The 26,571-nt window shown below is 40.0% G+C and overlaps 1 protein-coding gene across 1 annotated transcript in view; it reads right to left on the bottom strand.

The window, feature by feature from the left end:
* Positions 1-26,571, bottom strand: part of mgat3b (beta-1,4-mannosyl-glycoprotein 4-beta-N-acetylglucosaminyltransferase b) — a 75,389-nt gene that overhangs the window by 15,779 nt on the left and 33,039 nt on the right. The window contains exon 2 of the mRNA XM_074686935.1: positions 1,643-2,114. Within this exon, the coding sequence (XP_074543036.1) occupies positions 1,643-2,113 (471 nt within the window). The 5' untranslated portion in view covers position 2,114. The remainder of the gene's footprint in view (positions 1-1,642; positions 2,115-26,571) is intronic.

The raw sequence follows: 26,571 nt of genomic DNA, 5'->3' as shown, positions 1-26,571 counted from the left end.
CAAACCCTGCATTTTATGATATTTCAAATTAGTCTTTGTAAGGCAACTGCAACAAATCTTAATAATTCACTTAAAAAATAAACTGATACTCTTTGATGCAAGGAAATACACTTCTTAGATCTCAGACAAATAGTATAGAAACAATTTAATGAAAAGTAGAAGAGACACGCATAACAAGCACAAAGAAAAAAAAAAAGCTCATATCACCCCTCAAATCTCTCATACAGTTTGATAGGGTCATTATGGCTCACTTTTTCTTCAGCAAATTCTTGCATCATTAATTTACTCTCCACTAAATTCAGTTTTTTTGATGTGAGCATTAAGCAGCTGCATTGTATAGTGCCATGGCAATAACATTTAATTCTTGTTTGCAGGAAAGACGGCATCTTTTCAAGTCAGATATAAAATAAACTCTTATTTTTATTGATTTATCTTCAGAAGAATTCATAAAAATAATAAAAATCTGTTCGCTATTTTTATCTTTGTCTGTATGTTTTATTTTGTTATCTTTAGAATCACTGAAGTCAAACAGAGACATGATCTGAGTGATAGACACTGCTCATAATAGTCAAACAAGTACAACAGGATTCTTTGAAAACAATGTTCTGCATGCTGACATTGTGTCTATCCTGAACACAACAGGGCAAGTACTGTCTAATGTATAGCTTTAATGATACCCTTTGTGCTGTGGTTCACTGAGTGCAAATACTTTACACGAATTTGTTGCTCTGAAGGTTGAATTTGCTTAAATAATGTGCTAAAATGGTGTTTTATAGCAAAAAAAAGACCTTTTTGTGTTCAATGAGTCAACCAGAATCCTGCTTTTGATCAGCTCCTGAGTCTAAAGATCCGTGGCTGTGATCGCTGCCCCTTCAGGACTTCCAGCCCAGCTGAAAGCTGCTGGTTAAATTGCTTTTTACTGTTTATTATATGAGAAAATTATGATGTTTTGCTTGTAAACAGGCTTTTCACCAGGCAGAGGGAGCCTTGCTCAACATTATCGTGCTTGCTTAGCTCCTGACAAACAGACAAATTTAAACGGTGTAATCCCCCTTATGTAACACAGTAGATTTTTGATTATTGATGGGAGTCCTGATGGAAGACCCAGTGTTACTACCCAGCACCACACAGCTTTCGAAAACAGCAAGTAAGCCAGTTGGTTAACAACTGAAACATTTAGTCGCATTCCTACACTGACATACAGCATTTTTTAAAGACATATTTTGGGCTTTTGCACCTTTATTTGGAGAGGATGGGAGAATGGACAGAGCAGGGAAACTGGGAGAGTTTGGGGGGCCATAAAACACAGGGTAGGAGCCTTGAACCAGAAGTAAACCCAGGCCCCTGGTGTAACATAGCCTGCTTTACCTTGAACTTAACATAAAACAGGATCAAATCGTACAGAGTGAATATTACATCACCAAAAATTCTGGGAGTAGCAATTGACCAAAAAACACATTGGTAAATTTTTTCCTGGTGTGAACAAACAGCTGAAAAATAAAGTCCTGGCTGTTTTTACATATACTCCATTTTCTATCTGTAGAGTCTCCCCCTGCTGGTAACAAAACAGAATGCAAGTTCACACCCTTCAACGTTAGCACTAGTTACAAGACAGTGTGCCAATGTACAGTGTTGCTCTCACCTCATTGGGAGTGTCTCCTCGCTGGTTCTCCTCAGGTTTCTCCCAAGGATGAGGTGCTGCTGGCTCCTCCCTTAACTGTATCTCAAGACCTGCACTGCCAACGATTCCAGCACCTCCAACCACAACTCCACCAAACCCCACACCAATGCCTCCCGCGCCTCCTCCTCCTCCAGCCCCCGTTCCTCCTCCTCCCACAGCACCACCCACAGCTCTGGCTTTGGTGTCCAACTGGCGGAGAACTGGCAGGGGAGGGGCTTCTTCAGGGGAGGCTGGGCTTAGTGGGGTCGTGGACGCGCCTTTCTCCCTCCAGAAGAAGCCGGTGACCATGATGAAGGACTTGATGTTGGGGTACGGGGCAGAGAGCTCACGCAGCAGTGAGACGTAGTGGAGGGCCTTGTAGTAGTGCAGGAAGGAGATGACGCACAGGCCCACCGTGCACAGCAAGAACACTCGGTGCCGCCGCATTTTCATCCTGGAGAGGGGAAAGAGGGAATGGACAGAAAAATGAAACATGAGTTCAGCTAATGTCATCAGAGGGAAGACTTAAACTCTGTGGACTGGAACCACAGGTGACAATGACCATTTTATAAGTTCTGTTTTTTATTTTTTTTACAGTATGTGTTGGTTTATTCATACCCTTCTCAAACATAATTAACTCCTGTAGATGGAGATGATTTAAAGAAGCTATACTCTTTGTCTGAAACAGACATCAGATCTTCGATTCATTTCAGTTCATTTTAAAGCTAGCAATTTAAGTGAAACAAGTTTTTATGAGGTAAACCTGATGTTTATTTTAACTGTACCTCCACTCTAAAAAGTGCTGCAAAATGTCACAAAATCACTTGGAAATAAATGAAAGAAGCATAACAGGCCATGCTAAGATTCAAACAGGAAGTGCTGTGATCTGTCTCTGTCCAGTAAGCTGGATAAAATCCATGCTGATGGTAATGTTGATTAAATTATTTGATTTAATTTCTGTCGTGTATCTTTTTATTAGAGAAAAACTGGAGAAAAGAGCAGGCGTAATGGAAGATGACGTTTTTAATAAATGATAATTCATATAGGCACTGAGCTCCTCTTAGAGATCTTGCTAAATATGGATGGATTTCACCTGCGTCCTGTGTCTGTTACAATAAAAAAGGGATCTAGACAGAGTGTTAATGTAGACTCAAAGCGTCTTAATGTTAAGCATCTGTCCTGGCTTCTGAGGGGATTTCCTTTTTAGCCAAACACTGGCAGTATGATCCAGGAACGGGAACACTAGCTGCTAACGCAGCAAGATTTATTCTTGCACTCTAATCCATCTTCAAAAAATGTTGGACAAGTGAACACATTAAGCATACAGTGTGGGGGGGGGGGGGGAAACAAAACTTGGAAGTAGGAGGGGCGAGACAAAGAGTCAGCTCTGGTAGTGTCCTCCCGGCAATGCATGCATGAATCTGAAGTAGCTTGTTCAGCACAGTACACCCCGCTGGATATTAAAACAAATGGCACAGAGGAACTAGAGAGTGTAGAGGAGGTCAGGGCAAGGAGTGAAAGCCAAGTGAGGAGGAAACAGGACAAAGAGGGAGAAGAGGAGAGGACAGAAGGTGGCTAGATGTACTGGAGGAGTAGATGGATACATTTAGCATTAGCTGAGGAGAGCCAAAATAGTGCAGAAGACGGATGAAAAACAAAGTTTTGCTGTTTTTTTCTTTCTTTTTTTACACAAATCAGCCAGGCATTTCAAGCTGCATTGTCGTACACTTTGAAGCCATTTATATGGTTTTAGGATGAAACACAACAGTAGGCCATAGTTGCGTTTCGGTCTCTCATTTACATGGAAACAGCGTAATAGCTGACCTAAAATGGGAACTTTTAAAAGTAGCCTCCAGGTTGGAATTTTTGTAAAATGCTGCAGCCACCGTTTAAATGGCAAGCTGGAGTTTTCAGTGAAAATACTAACGTCACGCTCCACTTTGCTCATAAAATGTAAAACAATACTGTGGTAACTATCATGGCGGAATACTGTGTTGTGTTTGTGCCGCTAAATCTTCTGAGTCTGCTGACTGTCTTTCAACAAAATGTGCATCTGTTGCTCAACTTCTGCAATCAATCTTGGCCCTGCCAAGATGACATGCCCAACTCTACTTTGGTGGTAATCTACCTAAAGCTGCTTCTAGACAAGACACTTATAGTGCCAACTACAGGCCTGGTAGGCTTACTACAGCATTTTAATGTAAACACAGATTTTTTTTTCAGTTTGTCTCGTCTTTCGGGGTGACACGTCATGCAAACGGGGGCTCAACCCGTCATTTTCCACAACTAGCAAAAAAAGGTATCCTTCTAAGCTGGTGATAGATTCAAGCAAGATTTCTGGTTTCTCTCCTAAACTCTTTCACTGCCACCTCTGCCCTGCACCAGTGCTGCACCCACACTTTCAGCCCCCACCATTTCCATAGCATCCCCCCTGCAGATCCGAACTAATGTGTGAGATACATTATCTCTCTCTAATTAAGCAGTGTACCAATAATTATAACCAGCCTGACATTTTGGGATTTTTGCTTACATGTGTTTTTATGTGAAAATAGAGCAAGTTATCCACGCAAATATCCTGGTGTTCAAATATGTAAAAATAAAGCAAAAATATCTTTTGGGGCCAGTAAAAAATAAGAGCCAAAAAAAGAAAAGGCTATCAGTCCTTTATGAGATGTTTCTGCTTGTTTTAGGTCATTTTGTGGGAGGGAAAGTGGTCTCACATTCCCTGAGGGTTCATTAAATAAACCCTAATACTGCAGTGCAGGCTAGAATACGTGGCCATCTATGGGTAGAAACGTGTTGTGTAATCCATCTCCTAACCAAGAGAGCATATAGGAGAGAGGAGACTCAAAGGAAGAGGAGAGATGAGGTGGAAGTTCGCCTCCCTCTGCCACATTTCCCTGCAATTCATTCATCTTCACACCCATCGCATCACATCCCCCCTGTCTTCACCACCGGCTTTTCTATCGTCATTGTATTGTTTAAAGAAGAAGCAGAATAGAGTCTAAATAAAGCACTGCTTTCTCATTCCCTAACAAAACGTAAAACTGAAAGAAAAATAGGTTTCACTTTCTTACTGATGCTACATGTCAGGTTTGAGTTCTGGACAGAGTCCTTAATAACCACATTTTTTCCCAACCAAAGCTGTGAAGAGAGAGCAAACAGCTTACACAATCTTTAAACAACTCCTCCAGGCTACAGTTGTGTTGAAAATATTTAAAGCAGTGGTTCTCCAACACCTGGGGGTATGATCAGAGAGAAAAGTCCACCTGAAGCACCAGTCTGACACAGATAAACAGTGTTTTCATGCCACTAGGGCTATTGAGGCTTTTTTCAGGTCACATTTTTTCATGTAAAATGAGCTGAGGTATAATACTCTGTTCCTTTAATATGATGCAAGATGTTTGTTTGTTTGAATAAGCTTAAAGCTGGAAGCTAGCTCCACCCAAACATGAATGTATTTTTAGTGTTGATGCGCCGGTTGTTGGAGTGTGTTTAAGAAGGCCATTGATGGGAGTGGCCACATCAGAAATGCTTATTCACTGTAGCTTCTCTCAACACAAGCCAAGAGGCCGGTGGAGTTGGGGTAAGCATGTAGTCTCCTTACCAACAGTACTAAATAGAAATATGACCCAAAAATGCTAAGATGCTACTTTTGCCAAATATGCATGACATTCAAGTATTTCCCATTGGGTTTTTTAGAGTGTCTTTATTCAACATGTATGAAAAGACTTTTGGGTTTTTGCTTAGCAATCTGAATTACCTTGCACTCCGTTTTGAATAAACATGGTTGACTGCACAAAGAAAAATCTAACACAACCTTCCCCTTTATCCTGAAGCAGAAAGAAACCTGAGAGCAGCTGGCTGAGAAGAGAAATATCACACAAGTGAGAATCTGGTTAATTACTAAATATTTAAAAGCCACAGCTAAAAGAAGAGTGTCAAAAACGATTATGATTTATTTGTTATCATTTGTTTAGGTCATACTTCCATTTTTACTGAAAACAATAAAAATAATCTTGTAAAGGTTGCTAAATAAAAATAATAGACCACCACCAGGTTTGCGTTACTACCAGAAAGTAACAGAATAAGCTGCCCTCTTGTTTAGCAAATGATTATAAAATGAAATAGAAAAGATAGATGAGAAATGAAGGGAGAGTTAACCTCTGAACTACACCATCACCAATCCACACACCCCATCACCAATCTGTTGACAAAAGCACTTACAAACAGAGGAACCGCAGGCATCGTGTTGCCTTTATCTTTGGATTCAGAGCTCTCAACATGTTTGTGCACCAAGACATGAAAGAAGATGACAGTCCACTGCCTTCATGTCAGCATTGTTGAAACTTTTCTCCTCCGGTTGGCTGCCTGTCAGGTAACACACAGGGTGGAGCTTAAAAAGTGAAACACCACAGTGTCCACAAACCAAATGCCATGTTAGTGAAATCATCTGGTGACTTGTTGAATCTATATGGGTGGGTCTGTTCACCAGTAATAGTGTCAGCAAATAACAATTAGCCTTATTAAAAAAACAAAAAAACAAAAAACGTAATCCTCCAACCACACCCAGACAAATATGTGATATTGACTGACTGCAGATAATATTTCACTTTTTCTTCTTCATTTTTTTTTTTAATTGAACAGAGACAGAGAGATATTTTTAGTTTTCGTGCCATCTGGTGGATGTAACCTTGAAGCATTTTTTTTCTCGTCAGCTAACTGGATAAAAATATTTGCTAAATGCTTCAACTTTTGGCATCATGTTGTCTGCAAACACAAACTGAAATGACCCATCATCAGGTAAAGGATTGTATGTTTTAATTAGAAATATCAAAGGAACAATAAATGGAAAGATGAGAGGTGTTTGTTCTCTTTTTCATTCTTTATTACACCATTTTTTTCTATCCAATTTGCACTTTATCTGTTAAACTTTGAATTCATTTGAGTAATTTGCTGATTGTAGTTATTGCTTTTCTGTGGCGCTGCATTAATTATTATCTTGTTTACCAAAAAAGTAAATAAATAAAAATAAGTAAAAAATCGCATTACTTTACCACAGTTACCCGATTACCAAACACAGAGTTAGGGATTTCACTGATTTTATCAAAGCCCAAATACAAATGGACTTGTATTGACTTAGATTCCCAGGACTCTCAAGTTAAGGAGCCATATCAATAAAACAGCTACATCCAAATTAGAGAATTAGGAGCTGCAAAAATGATTCTTTTTTCATCTGTTAATGATTTTTATTTGTATGTGTTAAGATATATATATATTTTAAAGTAGTTTTTACATAACAAGTCTATGATTCCTCTCTTGTCACTTGCTACACTACTATCACCGTTAGTTTAACAGCTGAACTGCAACTACTGATAGGAGATGTTTACAAAAATAGAACAAAAAAAAACAGAAACCACAGTTAAGACCTACTCCCTTTTCTATTTTAGTTTTATCTCTAAGAAAGCTCTACCAGACAAGTCAGTTTAGAAACAGCTGTAAATGGTAGATGAAATATTGTCAGGCCTCCCTCCCTCTTCACCATGAACATTGACTCATAGACTTACATTTGCAGCACCTGTGTTTCTCACACAGGTGTTTCAGAATTCAGCCTCTGTCTAGAAGGTTTTAACTGCTATCTCTTTTAGGCTCCTCGCTCCTAGCTGTTGCTCTGTCTGCCGCCAATGTATAATGCAGTTTATTAGTAAGGAGATCCTCATGCGATGACCTCATTATTTAAGCAAGGCAATTAAAAAACTTGTGCTGATTTTGGAACAGACTATTTTGAGCCATTTATAGGTAGATTCAATGACTTCTACAACATATGAACATGTACATTTGATATTGACATCCAGCTTTGTTTCTTTTTTGTATGTCTAAAATGTGATGTAACACAATATGTAATAGGTTAAAAAAATACATGATAAAACACATTACCCCCTCTTTAACTTGGGAAAACACTGCTTTAGGCTGCTTTGTTGAAATACAGCTTTAAATTGCTAAAATAAAGATGAGGATGTGACAAAACTTCAAGATGTCGAAACGTGAAACTGTTCAAGTTTTAAAATTAGGAGTTTTTAAAGATTAGATATTTTTTAAAGAAAAATGATTCAATGTGTATTATTAAAAGCTTTAATTGATTTATTATTTGTTTTTGTTGGACGCTCTCTTTCCCATACTTTGAGAAATCCTTATCTACACAGGAATAAGCCAGCCAATCAAATCTGGGCAAGAGTTCAGGTCTGGAATGTGCTGAATGGAGGAAAGAGGAAATTCACAAAAAACTACTTTTTACATCTCTTATTTTGGGCCAGCTTTAAGTTTCTGTGTTTATGCAACCCAAAGACTTTTGAGAAGAGTCTGATATGAGCCTTAAGGAAATAGGGAAGAGTGAGAAAGCGTCTCTCCTCTACATTCACATGTGTTTATCTTATCAGCATGGTATTACATGTAGATGTCACAAACCACAAAAACTCCTCTTCTCTGAAAAAAAAAAAAATCTGCCTCTGGGAATGTTTCATTTACACGTTTCTGGACTGCATATCAAGCCCAGACCGCTGCTAAACAAACTTAGCCCAAACATTCGGTTGGGAGACCAGGAGGTCGATCCCAGCGATAAACAACCACAGAGAGTGTGAGAGTGAGACAGACAGAGAGACAGAGTGAGAGTACATGCCAGGAGGAGGAGTCCTTCCACTTTACCATCCCTAATTTCATCAGTCTCCCTCAGTGTGTGTGTGTGTACATCAACGCACAGACGTGTGTGTGCCTGTAGTTTTGCATATTTGTGTGTGTGTGTGTGTGTGTGTGTGTGTGTGTGTGTGTGTGTGTGTGTGTGTGTGTGTGTGTGTGTGTGTGTGTGTGTGTGTGTGTGTGTGTGTGTGTGCACGCCCTGCTGCTGCTAACCTGATGAACTAATTTCACATTGAACTTGGTTGGTCTCAGAATTTGGGGCTGGCAGACAAAGATAAAGAGAAGGGGGGATGTCTGTTGTCATAGCAACAGTTGGATAAGCTGGAGGGCTGTTAGTGAGAACAAGGAGCTAATTGCATCATCACAAATAGTTTTAATTAACAGACAACAACAATAATAAATAAGTGTGCATATCTCTTCTTTTTAAAAAAAGAAAAAAATCTGATTAAAACAACACAATGCCTCAGTCATGAAACGATGACTAGACATGAACTGCAAACACTTTGAATCGTTACAGTTTATGATAATTGGTGTCTTGTTTGAATTATCGTAATTTTCTAATACAAAAAAAATCCAAACCAAAGACATGCTTCTCACAGTTAATGTCATGAAAAGGTATTTCAGTTTGTATGAAAAAAGGCCTTGAACACATCTAACCCCTTAAAAGTTTTATGTTGCAAAGAGTAATTAATGATCACGCAACTTTAAGGCAAACATGGAATGCTTTATGCAGAAAAGGTCCAAACACTCAGTTCAGAATCCTTACGTGAATCATTCATTAGGATTTGTTAGGATTTCATCAATCAAGACAGCAGGTTTAAGCTGTAGCTATCTTTCAGTGAATTAACTGTGTTTAGCCACCAGGTGGGTTAACCTACTGACAGAGAGCCTCTGATAAGGGCTGTGGCTGGTGGAATCACTCTCCAGACGCTGTTGCACTAACAACTATGTTGGTAGGCAAATGGGACTGAGATTTAGTATTAAGCCCCAGATTTGACTGCCATATGTTGAGTTCCAAGTGTTAACACACACAGATGCATAAAAACGTCAACACACGCAGGCTCACAGTCAGTGGTTTAAAAAATGTTGCCATGTCAACTCAGCTGGTTCATAGGTGGATGACGAATGATGCACTGCCTCTCCAAAGTGCTTAAAGGGACTTTGTTTTGTGAGAACTTAAGGCAGGAAAGCTGTTCCCAGAGAGAGAGCGTGTGTGTGTGTGTGTGTGTGTGTGTGTGTGTGTGTGTGTGTGTGTGTGTGTGTGTGTGTGTGTGTGTGTGTGTGTGTGTGTGTGTTTTTGTGTTTGTGTGTTGTGTATGTATCTTAGGATGCTCTGTGAGAGGTGAAGTGCCTCAGCTAAATCCCCTTTTCTTCTCTTTCAGCACAAAGAAAACTCACAAACATCTTTCCACATGGGAGAGGCTTTTGGTATCGTCTCATCTGAACAACAAAACGTCTCTCGGTTTATTCAGCGCCACCCACGGTCTCTGACCAGTCTGTTGACCTCACCTAACAAGCACCCGGGGGGAGGGACGAACAAAACAAAGCACCTTGGGGGCAGCAGTTAGTGAAACAACTTCCAACCAGACTCAAAAGTTTGGCTCAATCAAAAGTCTCCTTAGTTCATGCTCTGAACAGTTGAACAGTAGAAACAAACTTTTAATTGCATGGTGTCTCTAAGATAACCTTTCATTGGCAAAGAGTGAAGCACAACAGAAGTTTCAATAACACAGCAGGACAGCAGATTGTGGGACATGCATGAGATAAAACGCCATCCACAAACTGTCTAAATGACTGAATGGAGAAAAAAATAAAGTATACTGTTTCAACTTTGTGTTTCGAGTAAAAGACATAGGAGGCTGACTTTTACTGCTAATAAAGATAAGAAGACACAAGAAACTGATGCACAATGATGCACAGCTTGACATGGACCCAGTGGAGGTGTGTGTATTCACTCTCACGCTTCCTGTACTCTCATATCCTTTCTCATGCGGAAGGTTGGGACCAAATACTGTTCTTATTGATTAAAATCCAAATTGCTGCTTACAGAGGGTGAAAGGCAGCTGAGGCCTCACTCTGATATTCTCTCCTCCACCTGTATTTGGCTTTTCACAGGACCTGTGATGATTCAAAGATGCATCAAGTGTTTGTGGTTCTGGAAACGCCTCTGCTTGTATTAACGTGATATGAATAACACAAATAGACTGCACTAACTCACAATCAAAGAGATATAATAATAAAGTGTATGATTGTGTTCGGGAGATATGTACATATCAGTCAACTAGAAACACTTTACATTAATCCTCACACAAAGAAAAGCCTGTGGTTTTTACTAAATGTAAGTCTTTAGGGGCTGTAGATAATTACCTGTGAAAAGGCTAATCTGATAAATAAAGATATAAGTGACTATTAATCCATAATCAAGATAATAATAAGCTGCAGCAAGTTAAAACCTGAAATCCCATTAACGCTATCATAGTGACTTTCTTTTCTTGGATGCTTTGTTCACAAATCCACTTCAAGAAGTTTTATGTCTAATCCAATAAACACGCACAGGCATGAAATTGAGACTTACTGGATATGAAACAAAAAGCTTCTCTGCACAAAATCTTTATCATCAGGCAGCAACTTCCTCTGAAGATGGATGGAGTCTCAGGATGAAATGCACCCAGACCCAAAAAAACCCAAAGTTTTATGGTAGTGACTCCTCCACTTGCAGAGTAAACCTCTCAGTATGCAACACTGACCACACTTCACCCCTTTCACTTCTGCTCTTGACGCCTGCTCAGCTAACCCTCTTCTCGGTGGTTCTCTCTGTCAATAAACACGTGTTTCACTGGAAAGATTGTGAGATGATATAACTTCACCCACAGAGTCATCAGGAAGTCCTGTTCACTTCTCACTTTTCCTCCACCCAAGTAGCAGAACATTTAGCTGAATTATTTTACAAACTAATCTTTTTGTGCCTAACTCCATCAAAATTTGAATAATACAATGTGAAGCTGTGTGGGTTGTGCATAAGCTGCATAATATTCATTTCTTTTCTGAGTTGTGCATTATGCAGAATTTTTTTACCTCAAAATATACAATGCGGTGTGTGTTTTTTTCTTTATTTTGTTTCGTATTAAACTGTATTGGACTTTACTGTGTAGCATCATATAAAAACATTTTGTGTTATATTGTAACAAACTGTACTGTGTTGAATCTTAATGTATCCGTTTGTAATATATTATGTTGGATGTTTGTTTAATGGATCATACGTGTCATTCTGCATTGGATTGCATAGTGTTGTATTGTTCAGTAATGCATGGAGATGTGACAGTATCATCAATTTTGGGATATTGCAAGTTCTTTAGTGTCTTGATTCTTTTGTGGACGTGTAATGGTATGAAACATTGAGTCTTCCAAAGAAAACCTGTAGTTGTGTTTCTACGCAGGAGAGCACTCTGGTTCGGTTCAGTACGGTTTGGCACAGTTTGGTACAGTTAAGCCTGATCCCGTTTGCGTTTCCATAGCAAAAGCATGCCCCCTCGTGGTAGGCGGTGTGTAAGCCAGATGCCAAGAGCCGCAGCTGTTTAACAATAGCGTGACGCCGTAGCAGCGCGACACAGTGTACCCCACTAATAAATCCAACGAAGAAGAAAAACGCGACAGAGTAAACAAAGAGCATAGATGGAAGACATGCAGCACTTTGTCCTCTCTGTGATTGGCATGTAGCTTTTTGATACAGAGTGCAATCAAGCTTTGTTTAAGAGAAGTCTGTGAGCCGCCAGGAGAAATACAGTTCAGTCTGGCACCCATACGAAAGGGTCCCAAAAAGTGGGACAGCTCATCTCGGTTCTTTGGGGATATGTCCCGGGATAAGTCAGTGGAAACGCCACAAAATGCGCCCCGTACCGAGACGAACTGAACTGGTCTGCTTGGTGGACACACACAGAGACCATTGTCTCTGTACGTGTGAGCCTATCATCCCCTGCTCTGCAAGGAAAAGACAGCTGGCCCTAGAGGCCAAAGAAAACAGAAAGATGATTTTCAAATTGTGGTTGCTCCACTTAATATTAAATATGACATGTGGAAGCATTTTGCAAGTATTGGCAAATCGTCACCAGAAGTTTGAAGAAGATGCAAGAATTAAAAAAAAAAAAAAAGGCAGACTCTAAAGCAAATGTTCGGTCTTGGGTCTAAAGGAAAAAAATTGTCTTACTTTCCTGTAGCATGTTAGGGCTCTCAGGTGATCATATTTTACACCACTGAATATTTTGCTGTGAATATTATTAAGACCTGGAGATCTCTCTTGTGGTTAAAAACTTTTCAGATTAAGAGAAGATTATTCACTACAAGATGGAGATTTAATCTCATAACTCTCTCATCAAAAACCCATAAATATCACACCCAAAACTTGACTTCATCTAAGCACTTTTGACTGTAATTCATTACAAAGCTATGTCTTGCTCCCATGGGTGTGCTTAAAGGGAAAATGCAGTCCTTATCTCTGTCAATCTAAATTTGTTTTACTGAGTAGGAGATGACAGGAGATTTTTTATGCTGATGTCCCCTGTGTCTGCATAATCAGCTGTTCTTTTAGTCACTCATAACATCGTTTGACAAAGTAGGTGGGCAGGCAGGAGTAGTCTCGATTCAATTTTTGATTTTTAGTCTTTGCTTTGTATTGCAAAATAGTTTCCAAATACGTTCTAAAAAGCAAAAGGTGGGATAATCAAATATGAGGGCTGAGTGTTTTAAATACAAATATTTTACTGTGCCTTGGCAGCCTCAGAAACACAAAGCTTTTAGAGGATACAGAGGGAGGCCGTGTAATTTCTCACACTGTATAGGCTGGGGATGCTTGTGTGCAATGCATCCTGGTAAATGTCGGCAATGACTGCATCAATCTGAGGGCGTGAAGACTCATCTTTTTACATAAACTGAGACATTTTTTCAACATGTAGTGGTCAACCCAACTAAACATAGCAAATAGTTCATGCAGATGAAAGCTGATAAGAGTTGTGGGATGTTTTATGTCATCTCCACTCGGCTGACTGTGGTATCCAGCTGATCTGTCATTTAAAACTTTATTTATGGGATGCCCATGCTTTCTGTACTTTTAAATGGTTTTATTTGTCAGAACAAATTTTCTATCCAGGATATTCTAGTCAAAGCTAGGGAACATTGTGTTTTATATGTTTTTAAATGCTTTCACTTGTTCATTTGTGATGGATAACAGTCCTCCTGGGCCCGAGGGCACAAAACATTTGATAATTTATGGAACAGACATCAACATTATGTCAATGGAAATAAAACATCTACTAACTCCAACATTTAGGGATATGGTACTCATCAGGAAACATGATTAGATTTTGTATACGCCTAAAACCAGCCCTTCTTTTATTGTTCCTCCTGAAGCAGAAGAGGTTGTACTCCCTCTTTTTGCTTTCTGTCTGCAGCACCAGTAAGTAGTTCTTCATGTCTTGTCCCACTCTGACCCTAGCAGAGCGTATTCCTCTCTTGTCTCCTTCTGCTGCAGAATCAGGGAGTTCAGCTCTTTTTCTTTAGGCTCATGGGTCGCTGGTTTGGTTATTCAGATGTCAGGAGAAAGCCAGCATGCTAAGTGGGTTTCAATAATGCAGACACAGGGAGGGCCCCAGAAAGTCTACATGTGTGTGCACATTTTTGAACCCCAAACTGGGAGTATTTTCAGATAAACTCAGTGTTTAAGTGTGCACAAATGGAAAAAGCTGAAAGGTGGAGCTGCTGCATCGAATAAAATTTTGGTGAGGAGGTGCCATTTAGTGTTTGTGTTTGTGAGGAGGGAGGACGGGAAACGCTGGTGAAGTGCATCCACCCCCCCACACCCTCATCTATAATTCATCCCCATAGCGGTCCGTGAGGTCTTTCTCTTACCCCCCTGCTCGCTCCCTGCTCTGAAGGTGGAGACGAGTGTTGCACGGTACATTTCACTGTCTCTCCTTATTCATCCGTTCCCATCTAGCGCTCCCTCTCCAGAGGCTGAAGCAGCTGTGAGCAGCAGCCCAGAGAATTTCACGCAATGAAGATGTTTGGAGGATACCATGTGTGTTCAAAATGGGGGGTCAAGACTTACCCCAGCATAAAAAGCAGGTTGAAAATGTCTTCATCCTTTTATTGTCAGTGACTGTAAAGCCTGTCTGCCTGAAGCTAATATCAAAGACTGTGTGCTGTGTCTGCTTTTCATTTCTTAAAGCTAACTCTCTGCTTTTATTTGTTTAAATGTCTGACAGTGTGCTGTTTCACTTTGAGTATAGTGTTATGTAAAGCCCTTGCTTTGTATACAAAAGCATTTTTACTGTAAAGAGGGGCTCGACCAGTTTTGATGACGAAGCTTTACTTCCCAGAATCTATTTGTCTGTCCATCCCCTTATGCATGTCTAAAGAAAAAAACTCTCCCTTTAAAACTATCCTATATAAACAGTTTGCTAACTAATTTGATCTTGTTACACTAAACCCATCAATGCTGGTATGTTTCTGCTCTAGTTTGTTATTCATTAAAGGCATACCTGACTCCAAAACAAAAGATGTATGAAATATACCTTGACAGTGATTTCTGGTGTCACACAAAGTGCAGTTCTTAGACAAAATACAATTTGTTTACATTTGCTGTGGGTAGCAGCTAACTATTTGCAGTTTGGATTGAAATAAACTTGAACTTCTTCAACTTCAACTTCAGCTTTATTATAGTCCCGTGGGAAAATTGCTTTACAACAGGCTGGCATCAGACAATAAAGTCAACATTTTAAAACCCTGCCTACTTATCTGACTCCTCTGCCTGCTCAGCTCAGCTCTCTAAAACTTCTAGGTGAAAGAAATTGGTGAAAATATTCATAAGTATGTAAAACTAATCCACAAATACTGATATCAGAACAAGAGTGACAGTATTTGATGATCAGCACAATAATCTTTTTGATTTTGTACAAAATGAGCCTTGAATAAGTGATCAACCTTGGTGACCTATCATCTTTTACTGAGCTCAGTTTCTATGTTTATTTCTAATGATCAGTTACATTCAACCATGTAGTTACTCATTAAAACCATTAGAGCTTGAACATTTGATGACTTGTTTAAGATTCATATTTCATTAAGATTGGTTTTGCAATTCAAGTACCAAGATGTTATTTGCAGAACTTCAGAGAAGTCTCAAAATAATAAGGTAAAGCTTACAGAATTGCCGAAGAAGAATCTAAAGAGCCTCTTGGTTGGATAAAATACTGATATCCAAATATTTCTCCAACTCTGACAAAGGTTTGGTTTTGTCTTTTCTCTTCTCAATTACAAAAGCAAGCCAATTAAACAACTGTGACCAACAGGGAAACTTCCCCTTATTACAAAGCACTTTAACGTCCATCCTCTCTACTTCCTTCAACTACTTCCTTACACTCTGTCACTGCTAAACGAGGTCGACTAATGAACACAGCTTTTTCATACAAAGCAATCTTTAATATTCACTCCTTCAGCCAAATGCAGTCTTTTATCTTTTTTTTGCCACACCCATTTTCTTTGACTCCATTAAAAGCTAACATCATGTCTCTTGTGTTAGCTTGTTGTCATGCTGGATAGTGATCATGCATCTGACTTGTGCTTAAACTTGTATAACATCAGACGTAATGACAGGCCTCTGCAGGTCAACCAGACAGTGAACAAAGACGCTCTCTTTGTTCAGAAGTATCCCCCAGGTGTATCATTACCTTTAAGACAGGATGACAACACCCATTCTCTGTCAAAATATTTCCCCACTCCTTCCCATCCTCTCGCTCTTCCTCTCAGATCCCTGCTAATGTGAGAATTGTTTGGCGCAAGGACTGGCACTTCTATTTGTGCCTTGATCATTTCATGTGTTTGCGTGTATGTGAGTTAGCTGGATGACAGCCGTCCCTCAGGTGGATCTGTCTGCCATTTGAACACTCAGGCATCTATTTTTTGTGGGAGGAAATGACAGTAGACACACATATGTGGCTTTACTCCTGATTCTTTGTTTACTTGTGTGAACACGTCCAGTGCGGGTCAGCCTTTGTGAAAGAGCATCTGCTTATCCTACCCGCATCCGTTCATCTGTCTCTGCTGCAACCTTCAATCCATCCCAGTCTAGAGTCAAAAGCCTTCAGACTCATGTCTCAAATTAAACAGCTGGCTAAATATCTTCTCAATCCACTAGGTCAACTTTCAAGTCATGATGCCATCCGAGCTTACTGGGAAACTTAAACATTAAAACAACAAAGACTCCAAGCATGCATACTGTACTTAAATGAACGTCAATTTGGGGCCCTTAGACCAAATTCGGCATGCAAGAGCTTTTCATCTGACCCCAGACTATTAGTGAAAAATACTCTAATGAGGTGAATTGAAACTCTTTCAATATATCTGTTTTTTTTTTTTTTTTTCATTTAATCAAATGTAAAAAACACCCTCGGGGAAGTGGCTTGTGCCATAATCTGCCTTTAATCAAAAATATCAACAAATTTTGCTGCATGCAAAGACACAGTTGTTCTCTTGTTCATTTCAAGCAAGGTTATAATAGCTTTGGATTTGTCATTTTAGTTTAGCTTTAGTTAGTTTTGACATTTTTTTTCCATTACAGTTTAGTTTTAATTAGTTTTAGAGCAGGCTTTCTAGTTTTTATTTAGTTTTGATTTTTGCAACAAGGCTTAGTTTTAGTTTAGTTTAAGTTAAGTTTCAGTTTGGTTATAATTTTCATACCTTATTAACCAGGTGCAGGATTCAAAAAGGTCAGAGTAAATATTTTTTAATACTGTTTATTTTCAAGTCCAACATAGTGCTCACTGCTCAGCCAATGCTGATACTGAACTGTTGGCTGCTGCCTTAAACACAAGAAAATAATATACTTAATATAAAAGATATAAACATAAATTATATAAAACAATATAATATGAGCTTTAATAATGAAATTAAACTATTACAGATGCTCTGATTCATTGCTCCACTACGTTTTGTCGCAGCACAGCGCACAGCCAGTCAGTGCAGTAAACAAGCACGTCCCAGTATGTCGCTATGATGGTGCCGTACGGCGCTGACAACTGCTGAAAACTGACGTAAAATTGGTTGGGAAAATGTGTCTGATTAATTTAAATTCTAAAGGCTATTAATATTGTCAGAAACTATAACTAAGGACATTTTGTCTACAATTCTAGTTAGTTTGAGTGAACACAAGATACAGTTATAGTTTACTTATCGTTTTTGTTTCCTTTTCTAGTTTTTATTAGTTTGAGTTAACTGCAATGTATTTTAAATTTCAGTTTTCGTTTTTAGTTTCGATTTAGTTAACTATTATAACCTTGATTTCATGTTCAGTTAATAATTGAGATTTTAAAATACAAATGTTTTTCTGATGGACGTCTGACTTTTGCTGTGGTGACCCCTCAGATTTTCTTTAGCAACAGCAACAATACGGTTGGAAATGAGGCACACAGGTACAGCATTTCTAAAGGTTGGCACCATGAATTTATAATTATCAGTGTTTCTTCATTAAAACTGCAGTTTTCTGCATCAACTTTCCACATTTTCTAAGCTTTAAATAGCAAGAGCAGGAAACGGGGAAAGAGTGGGCAGCTGCATGTAGGAAAGAGGCCACAGGCTGGATTTGAACCCAGGCCACCCGCTCTAGGGCGAACCTCATGGAGTGTGCACCTAAGACCAGTAGGCCATCTGCACTCCACTTTGTTACATTGCCTGTTGACACTAGCTACATGTTTGGAGAATTCACAAAGCCTATGATGCTTCAAATGCAAGTGGCTACAAGTGCAGTACATGTAGGAGTTGGGGTTGTTTGGATGATTGGGATGGAAGATGTTTAGTTTGATTTATAAAACAACTGTTGCTGGCTTGACTGAAAGAACATTTAGATCTTGTTGTATTAACATATGACTGTGAGTCTTTCCATGATTACATTAAAAAATCCTGTAACATCCTTCCACCCACGCATTTATTCATTCATTCAGCCTTGCTTGTTGCTTGATTTTGAGATTTTGAGATTTTGAGTCATTAGCTAAGGACTGAACCAAGTGTAGTCACAGTGGGGTGGGTATTGTGTTAAAAACAGTTTATATGTCATGCAGCGATGAAATCTCTTGAACGTTTTTTAATGAATATATATCTGCAATAATAATTAATATAGAAAGAACGTGACATCCCAGTGTCGGTTCCATCTTTCATTGCACAGCCTTGGCACAAACAGGCCTGGGATCAGCTTAAGTAGGTCAACAACACCCAAACACAGTGGGCTGAAGGATTCACTGCCACGCTCATATTGTGTGTTTGGCTTGCATTGTTATTACGGAAACAGGAAGATGGAGGCCATTAGAAGGTTCCATTTTGGCTCGAGTTAGCCGTCCTGGTCTTTGCATTAGTCTAAGGTCCAGACAGGAATTGCTGATTGCACAAAATCAGGTCTGATGGACCCAGAGAATGGCGCCTTTGTGTCCACCATTGTTGCTGTGCAATGCACAACAGGATACACCGTGGTCTACTGCAACCCACGCTCATAAAATCTACAAAAATATATTTAATTTCTGCTTTTTCTGGTTAATTTCACTCTCCCACGCAATGTGGCAAGAAAATGTGCTGATGATTGTAGTGGAAGGTGTTCAAAGGCAGCAGGACAAAGAACAGAGAGGGGGCAGGAGTCAGAGGTTACACCTGAACGCAGCTTGTACATCCATGCCAACTGTTTTTAATCAGAGGTCGATGGAGGCAGCCGAGGAGAGGGAGTGATCATAGGGAGAGAAGAGAGTGATCAGAGCAGAGGAATGTAGAGAGCGAATATCAAAAAAGAAACAGCTAGAGGAAGAGAAAAGAGAGTAAGGGAGGGCAGCCTTAGAGGGGAAGCAGAAGTGTGAGGAAGAAAGAGGAAGGTTGAAAGATGTGAGGCTGTGGATGTGAGCTGGAGTCGGAAGGAAGGAGGAAGATAAATAAACAGAGGAGAGAAGAAAAAGATTTGTGGGGGAGGGAGGCAGTGGAAGTGCTGATGAAGAAAGAGCCAGAAGCTGTGTGTGCATGCATGTGTGCATGCATGTGTGCTTATATGCGAGCGTGTGCGTGTGAGTGTGATCAGGACTGGAGATGAGATCAGAGTGTGGAGGAGAGAGCTGGATGGGAGACATTGTTCAACAAGAGGGATGAAATATCATGACTGGTTTCATGTACACCAACAGCTTCAGTGCTGAGGATTCACATACTGAGGAGAGTTATTGAGGCGGCAGTAGCATTTGTGGGTGGTGATAGCTTACTACCGAGGATTTACAGTTGGGAAGCTGAGAGTTTCTGGTTCAAGTTGGGACAGATGTTGGAATAGCTGGAGAGATGCCAGTTCACTTCATGGAAACTGCCAAGGCCCCAAACGCCCAACTATTAAGGGCACGTCTCCATGTGTGTGCACCCTTAATCTGCATCTCTGAGCCTGTTTTTGCATGTTGGAGCACATTTTGGCTTATTAGTGTATAACATGTTTCAGCAGAGTGAAAACACTTAATTTCCCCTCAGGTGTTTACAAAGAAAAGATGGTAATAATGTTGTTTATATTATGCTGACTCAACAACTGAACAATTTAACCTTGTCACCCTCTCTAGTTAGCAAATGTATCATTCATTCATGTCTTATTTGAAAATGCCCATCAGGTTAGGTTGATGGCTGCTGCCATTAGAAATAAGCACAGTGAAGCAATGTGTCAGCACTGGTTCATGGACAATAACCTGCAGGGAGGACAGAAGGCTTATAATGCTATCTCTGCTAATGTTAGCCATGTTATTCCACTAGTTTATGATTTGAAATTTTAAAGAAGTTGCATTTGAAGACAAAAAAAACATTCAGTCTCATCCTTTAAAGTGTTAGAACTGGCAAAGCAAAAATATATTTTTGATGAAGAAGAAGAAAATCACTGAGCTGTTAAGGTGCCAAGAGGAATTTCTGTAATGCAGTAGGGTTAATGGAGTTCTGGCTCTGCATTACAACCTTAATGCAAGACAGATAACTCTGAAGAGGTTTATCTGACTGTTGCAATATTAACCTACTGGCTCGAATCAAATTATGAGAGTCCGCATAAACACAGCGAGCGATGAAAAAGTAGAGAGATGAGGGTACGGTGGAGGCAGAGTGACACATTAGAAGGTAGAAAGAAGACGGAGGAACAGACTCTTGAAGAGAGATGAAAGCAAAGAGTCAGGTGATTCCTGTCAGCTGTGTAATCTGGAAAAAAGCAGATAGAGAGCTGGGGTGAAACTGCTATCCTGCTCTTCCTGTCGCTCCTGTCATCTACTCTTCGCTTACTGAAAGGACAGCTCGAGAAAAAGCCTGAACGTACTTGGCACACACTGCCAGTCCCGAACCTGTCTTTCCACAGAGCTCTGCAGACACAAAGTTCACTTGATGCCTGCTTTTAAAAAAAAGGAGAGAAAAGGAATTATAAACACTTTCCTGTAAATACCTTCCTTATACTGAACAATGAAGTCTTTCACGTTATCTCACATGTGGGGATTTGTTCATTTCTGTCAGTGCCAGAATCAACACCTCAGCCTTCTTCAATAGAAAAGTTAAAGCTACAGCAAGCTTAGCACCAAAGGATAAAAATGTTAATGAAAATGTCAGATTCCCCAAAATCGTCTCAGAGCTTAAGGCTCTATTTTGGAAATGATGTCACAACATATCACCTTCGGGTTTAAACAAATAAAGCCGAACTGTCTCATGAACACAGAGCAGGCTTTGTAGAAAGATTTCTTATTTAAAGTTCCCAGAAAGTTGACAAATGCACATCAGAAGTAGTCTACATTAAGAGCCCTGTGAAACATGTTTCACTTCCTTATTCAGCTTTTTTTTTTTTTTTCATGGCTGACTTCTTGTAGCTATTGAATAACAGATGGCAGGGCAGGAACAGCAGACAAACACTGAGGCATATTTTAATGTTTCAGTGGTTCAAAGAGGAAGTGAAATGAAGAGTTCAGTTATGTGAAATGAGCAAGCAGTCATATGAGGAAAGCAACAGAGGTGGCTGGTCTTTGCTGTATTTTTGCACTTAAAAGTGTGCACACATCTAGAAAACAGCTTTCACGTCTGTTGATAGCTACAGTAGCCTTAAGTAACCAAAAGATAAATAAAAGGTTCAGGTTTGGAAGTTAGAAACAATGCAGGAAATCATGGCTTCACAAAGATACAGGTAAAAAGGTAGAGGACGAGCCATGTTGTCCATTTCAATATACAGTCAATGGTGTGGCATGTTTGAAATGCAACAACCATGGAGAAGAGGACCAGAACAATCTTAAACTTTACAGACATCGCTGATCAGCCAGAAGCCAGCATTCATATGCAAAATGTTTTCTACACATCCAACATCTCCTCTCAACTGAACCTTACCTTTGCTAACAAGGTCCTGGCACATCATATAAACATTACTCACACAGTAACGTGTCTGTGTTCAGAGGTTGTGGTCATTTTGCCTTTTGCTGTGAAATAAGGTCAGATTTCAAATCCTCTCTCCTTTGTGGCTCTGTCAGGACAATGCTTTGTTTTTGCTGTATGACGCTTTTGAAACTCACATGAAAGTATTTATCAGAGGCCCTTTTTGAAAAGTTGACATATGCTGCTAATTAGCAGTCCTCTACATAATCTTGGTCGCTTTCCAGAGGAACTGCCTTTGTTACTGTGATTTAACAAAATGCCTTATAAACAGTTCACTCATGTATGGAACTCGAGTATTAATGACTGAATAACACTGATCAAACTCAACTGTTGGGGTTTGTCTGTATAGCATTTATTCAGCTATTTGGTGACTCGACCCATAACCACATTCCTCACCTCACACAACCCCAAAAACACGCTTAGTCCTGCATTACTGAGGCCCCCCCCCCCCCCCCCCACCCCCCCACCCCCCCACCCCCACACACACACACACACACGGACACGCATGCACACATCCTCACAAAAACTTCCTCTGTTTCCTTCCCCTTCATGCAGCCTGCAGCTCTTTTCCTGCCTGAGAGAGCCGACAAGCAGCCACAGACTGATCAGCAGTTGTTTGTTGCACGTGTGGGAGCGACGACACCGTCTGATTGGCTTTGGCAGATTGGTGTGGTCTCCACAATTGTCCAGTCTTACGAGTGCCTTGCCAACTGCCATCACAGGACCTGTCTCTGCACCCCCATGGCTCACTTCTCTGTCGCAGGCACAGTTCAGGAGGCGCCTTGCATGCTGGGAATTCTGATTTGCGTGTTCTGAAAACTGTGTTTTTATAAGGCATGAAGTGTGTATGTGTGTGTGTGTGTGTGTGTGTGTGTGTGTGTGTGTGTGTGTGTGTACAGAGAAAAAGAGGAGATGTGTGCACACTGAAAACTACTTGAGTGAATACACGTCTGTTAAAGAAACTGGGGCTCTTTGTGTGGGCGGCTGTTATCACCATAACACTGCCTGTAAGCCTTCCCACCACACCCTCTCTTTCACGTTTGGACTTGACATTTGGGAAGCTAATTTTAGCCTCAAAACAGGGAAGCCAAGTAAGTGGAAAGCAAGTCCGCATATAAAAGTTACACAAACCAGAAATAAAGATGCCAGGAAATTTATTTTCTTGAAACCCAACTTCACCGCCTTTTCCATGAACCACAACTTCTCTGTGGCTCTGAAATCCCCCTTTAACCTCTCTGTGACCCATCTTAGAGTGAAGAAAGGATGTGTCATTTTTAAGACATCTGCTTGGGAATGAGTAAGCTGCATACATTTACTTCCAAAAGTAACACAACACACAACGAGGCACAAGCTCTGCTTTCAATTTTAGAGTGTCAACAGTGGATCTGGGCGGGTTTGGCAGGTTTCTTGTTTTGCCCTGACCGCCAGTCTGTTTTGAGTCAGATAAACTTTATGAGTGTTTTTTTAATCAGGCTCTGCTCCATGCAGACGTGACCTAAAGCCCCAGACTGGGCTGCAGCAAATGGGAACATGCATCCAAAAGCATATCTAAGAGATAGCCCTAACATACACATAGCAATGTTACCCTGGTGCTGGTGCAAGTCTAGTGAAGCTGCAGTTCAGTTTGCTCCAGCAAGACGTAAATACTTTTTTTTTTTTTCTTACTTTAACAAATATGGACTTCTCATTTCACGTAGATTCCACCTGCTGCAGGGCTGTCAGCCCAGGTATGACCCTGTTCCGCTCCATAACAGCTCTGAGTACTGCTCGGTAATCTAAAGTGACTGCTGGATGAGACTCTAGTGGGCGTAGGGCTGCCTAATTGCAAAAACTGTGCTGAAAAATTAGTGGTGCTATTGCAGACCTCAGAGCAGTTACATAACAATAACCCAAAAAGCTGCAGAGAGAGAGAGATCAGGAGCCAACTGAGGAGGAAGATAATTACTGAAACTGAAGACTATACATACACAGATTTAGACTAAATAACCTGCTACATATACACTCAGCCTATATGAGCATTGTCCTACCCCAATAAAATGTAGAATTTTTTTTTCATTGTTAGTGAAAAAAGGAAGGGGATGAGGAAAAGAAAAAAAAATGACAGTATGAATTAAATGCGATATGACACAGAGGGGACCAGAGATTAAATCTGCACTGCAGGGTGAGCTCTGCACATCCTCAGACCAGAAAAAAGTCTATTAAACTCCCAGACGACAGAGAGGTCAGGGTGGCTGCAGAGTGTGATGTCGGCAGCAGTCATTGTCAGAATAAGAACTCCTTCACTCTGAGATAGTGACATTACAGCAATAAGCGCACTGAAGGAGAGCTGAGGAGTAAGACTGACTGCTTCACCCTTTAAGGTTTACAGCTGCCAGCTCCAAGACGACTGACTGGAAACGCTTCAATTAGATTTATCAGGGAGACTTCCTCTATTACTGACCCTCCCTGACTGTTGCAGGACAGGGTGGAAAAAGCACAGTGGGTTTGTCAGAGTTCATGCTGCTGAAGACAAGGTTGATAAGAGCAGTGTGAGTCCGGAAAAATTTAAAAAAATATGTAAAGCTACGGGTCAGAGAACCAAGACAACCAGCTGAATTATGTTGAAGAAGTCCAGTTACATGAAACCCTGTCTTTTAAGCTGCTGTTAGTGAAGCTATGCTGATTTCACTTGCAAAGCTTGAGAAGCAACATGTTGTGATCCACCACACATCGCTGATAGTTTCAGTACTCAACCATTTTTTTCCCCACATCTGTCTTCTTTGAATTTGTTACAAGATTTCCATTCAAGAGCACTAACACAGACACCCCCCTCCTTTTCTGCCCCTCACAGCTGATAACCAGCAGCACCTGCTGTTCAGGTGAACAGACTGAGAAGAATGCAATCCCGTCATACCACTGTTTTATCATTTGTGAAGGCTGTTTGCCAGCAGTGTCATTTTACACTTTCTTCTTTTGTGGAAGATTGTAAAACTTAAAGTCGTATAATGGTTGTCCACTTGCATAGATGTGCGTCCTTGATTAATACCTTGGCAGGAAGCTACGTAATAGCTTGGGTAACAAACAGGTGACACAGTAGTTGTTGCCCTTAAAAAAGTGACGATAAGTCCTGCATCAATCTGACAATTATGAGTTGTTTTGGCACTGCTGTCCTATGTGCATCACTTGGGCTGGTATTCTCTGTTATGCAGCATCACCACTTCAAAATTTAACCCCTCGACTTCTTACCATCTGCCAGTACCCTGTCCTCTGTACACCACAGTTTCCTTTTGTGACCCTAATAGCACACAACAAACCTCACCCATGGTGCACTTTGTGATGCATGTCCTTTAGTGGGTGTTACACGACACTCACTCATCTGTTCTAAGTGACAGTAAGGTCTGACTTATGCTTAGTTGCAAGTTCTACAGAATTAAACAAATGAAGAAAATCTGGATCAAACGCAGATGACAGAAAAGAAAGAAACAAGAAAAAACACCGGTCAGGAACAAAGAGATGCAGAGATAATACGGCTCCACTTTGTGTCACACACAACTAGTCATTTAAAATAAATATACATGTAAATATCAGCCTTAGCTAATGACTTGTTTCAAAAACTGGAAATTGGAAGAAGGATACTAATGACTCACTGATATACAAGATACACACTACAATAAGTTAAACACGGAGGAGTATTGGCACCTATTTTCTTCTACCTTAAGCACTAAACCAGGGGTGGCCAACCACTCAGGGACCAAGAGCCACAAAAATCACCATGGTACTACAAAGAGCCACATCACACATGTGGTCTTACAACCCCACTTCTTCTCACACATATATGAAATGACATGAAATGAAAATCAATACGTTTCCAATTTTCAAAGTGAGATTTATTGTTTTTGTAAGTGTGTTTCTAAATTTGTATTTGAAGCCGTGTCAAATACTATGTCTGTTTTACTGCAGAAGAGACTCCATCTATCTATCTATCTATCTATCTATCTATCTATCTATCTATCTATCTATCTATCTATCTATCTATCTATCTATCTATCTATCTATCTATCTATCGTTAGATAGATAGATAGATAGATAGATAGATAGATAGATAGATAGATAGATAGATAGATAGATAGATAGATATCTATCTATCTATCTATCTATCTATCTATCTATCTATCTATCTATCTATCATCTATCTATCTATCGTTAGATAGATAGATAGATATGAGAACATGAGCTTTTAAGAGGAGAACACGTAGAGAAGAGAAACTGAAACTTAAGTATCAATCTAATCACCCAAGTATTGATCAATACCGATCCCAACTTTGGCATCAAGAGATCAATATTTTAGATTGATCAGCACACCGTTACTCATAACTATATAGTGGATAGAAGAGCCACACACCAAAAGGCAAAGAGCCACATTTGGCTCAGGAGCCGCAGGTTGGCCACCCCTGCACTTTACTATTTTTTAGCAGAATCAGGAAACACAGTTACATTAAACATCGACATTACAGTGATAAATTAGACTGAATCTACTGAATGGGATCATATGGTATAAAGCACTAGAACATCAGTGTTATGTTAGTAAAGTAGTAACTGTACAGAATCATGTTCAAACCCTCCAACATACTGTCGTTTTTCTGCTGAAGACATGTTTAAGAGTAGAATCCTAAAAAAAAATAATGCTCCTTACCACATCTGCTGCTGCAGGTCCTATTAGTTATCTTTTTATCAGCGTGGCACTACGTTACAGTGCTCCTTTTCAGAACAAGCACCACTAAGTTAAAAAACAAAACAAAACAGTG

Source organism: Halichoeres trimaculatus, unplaced genomic scaffold (assembly GCF_033239565.1).
Source record: "Halichoeres trimaculatus isolate MK-OKI-2021-1 unplaced genomic scaffold, fHalTri1.1 fHalTri1_scaffold_2, whole genome shotgun sequence".
NCBI classification, from domain to species: domain Eukaryota; kingdom Metazoa; phylum Chordata; class Actinopteri; order Labriformes; family Labridae; genus Halichoeres; species Halichoeres trimaculatus.
The sequence above is the reverse complement of the archived record's forward strand: the minus strand, read 5'-3'. Positions and strand labels throughout refer to the sequence as shown.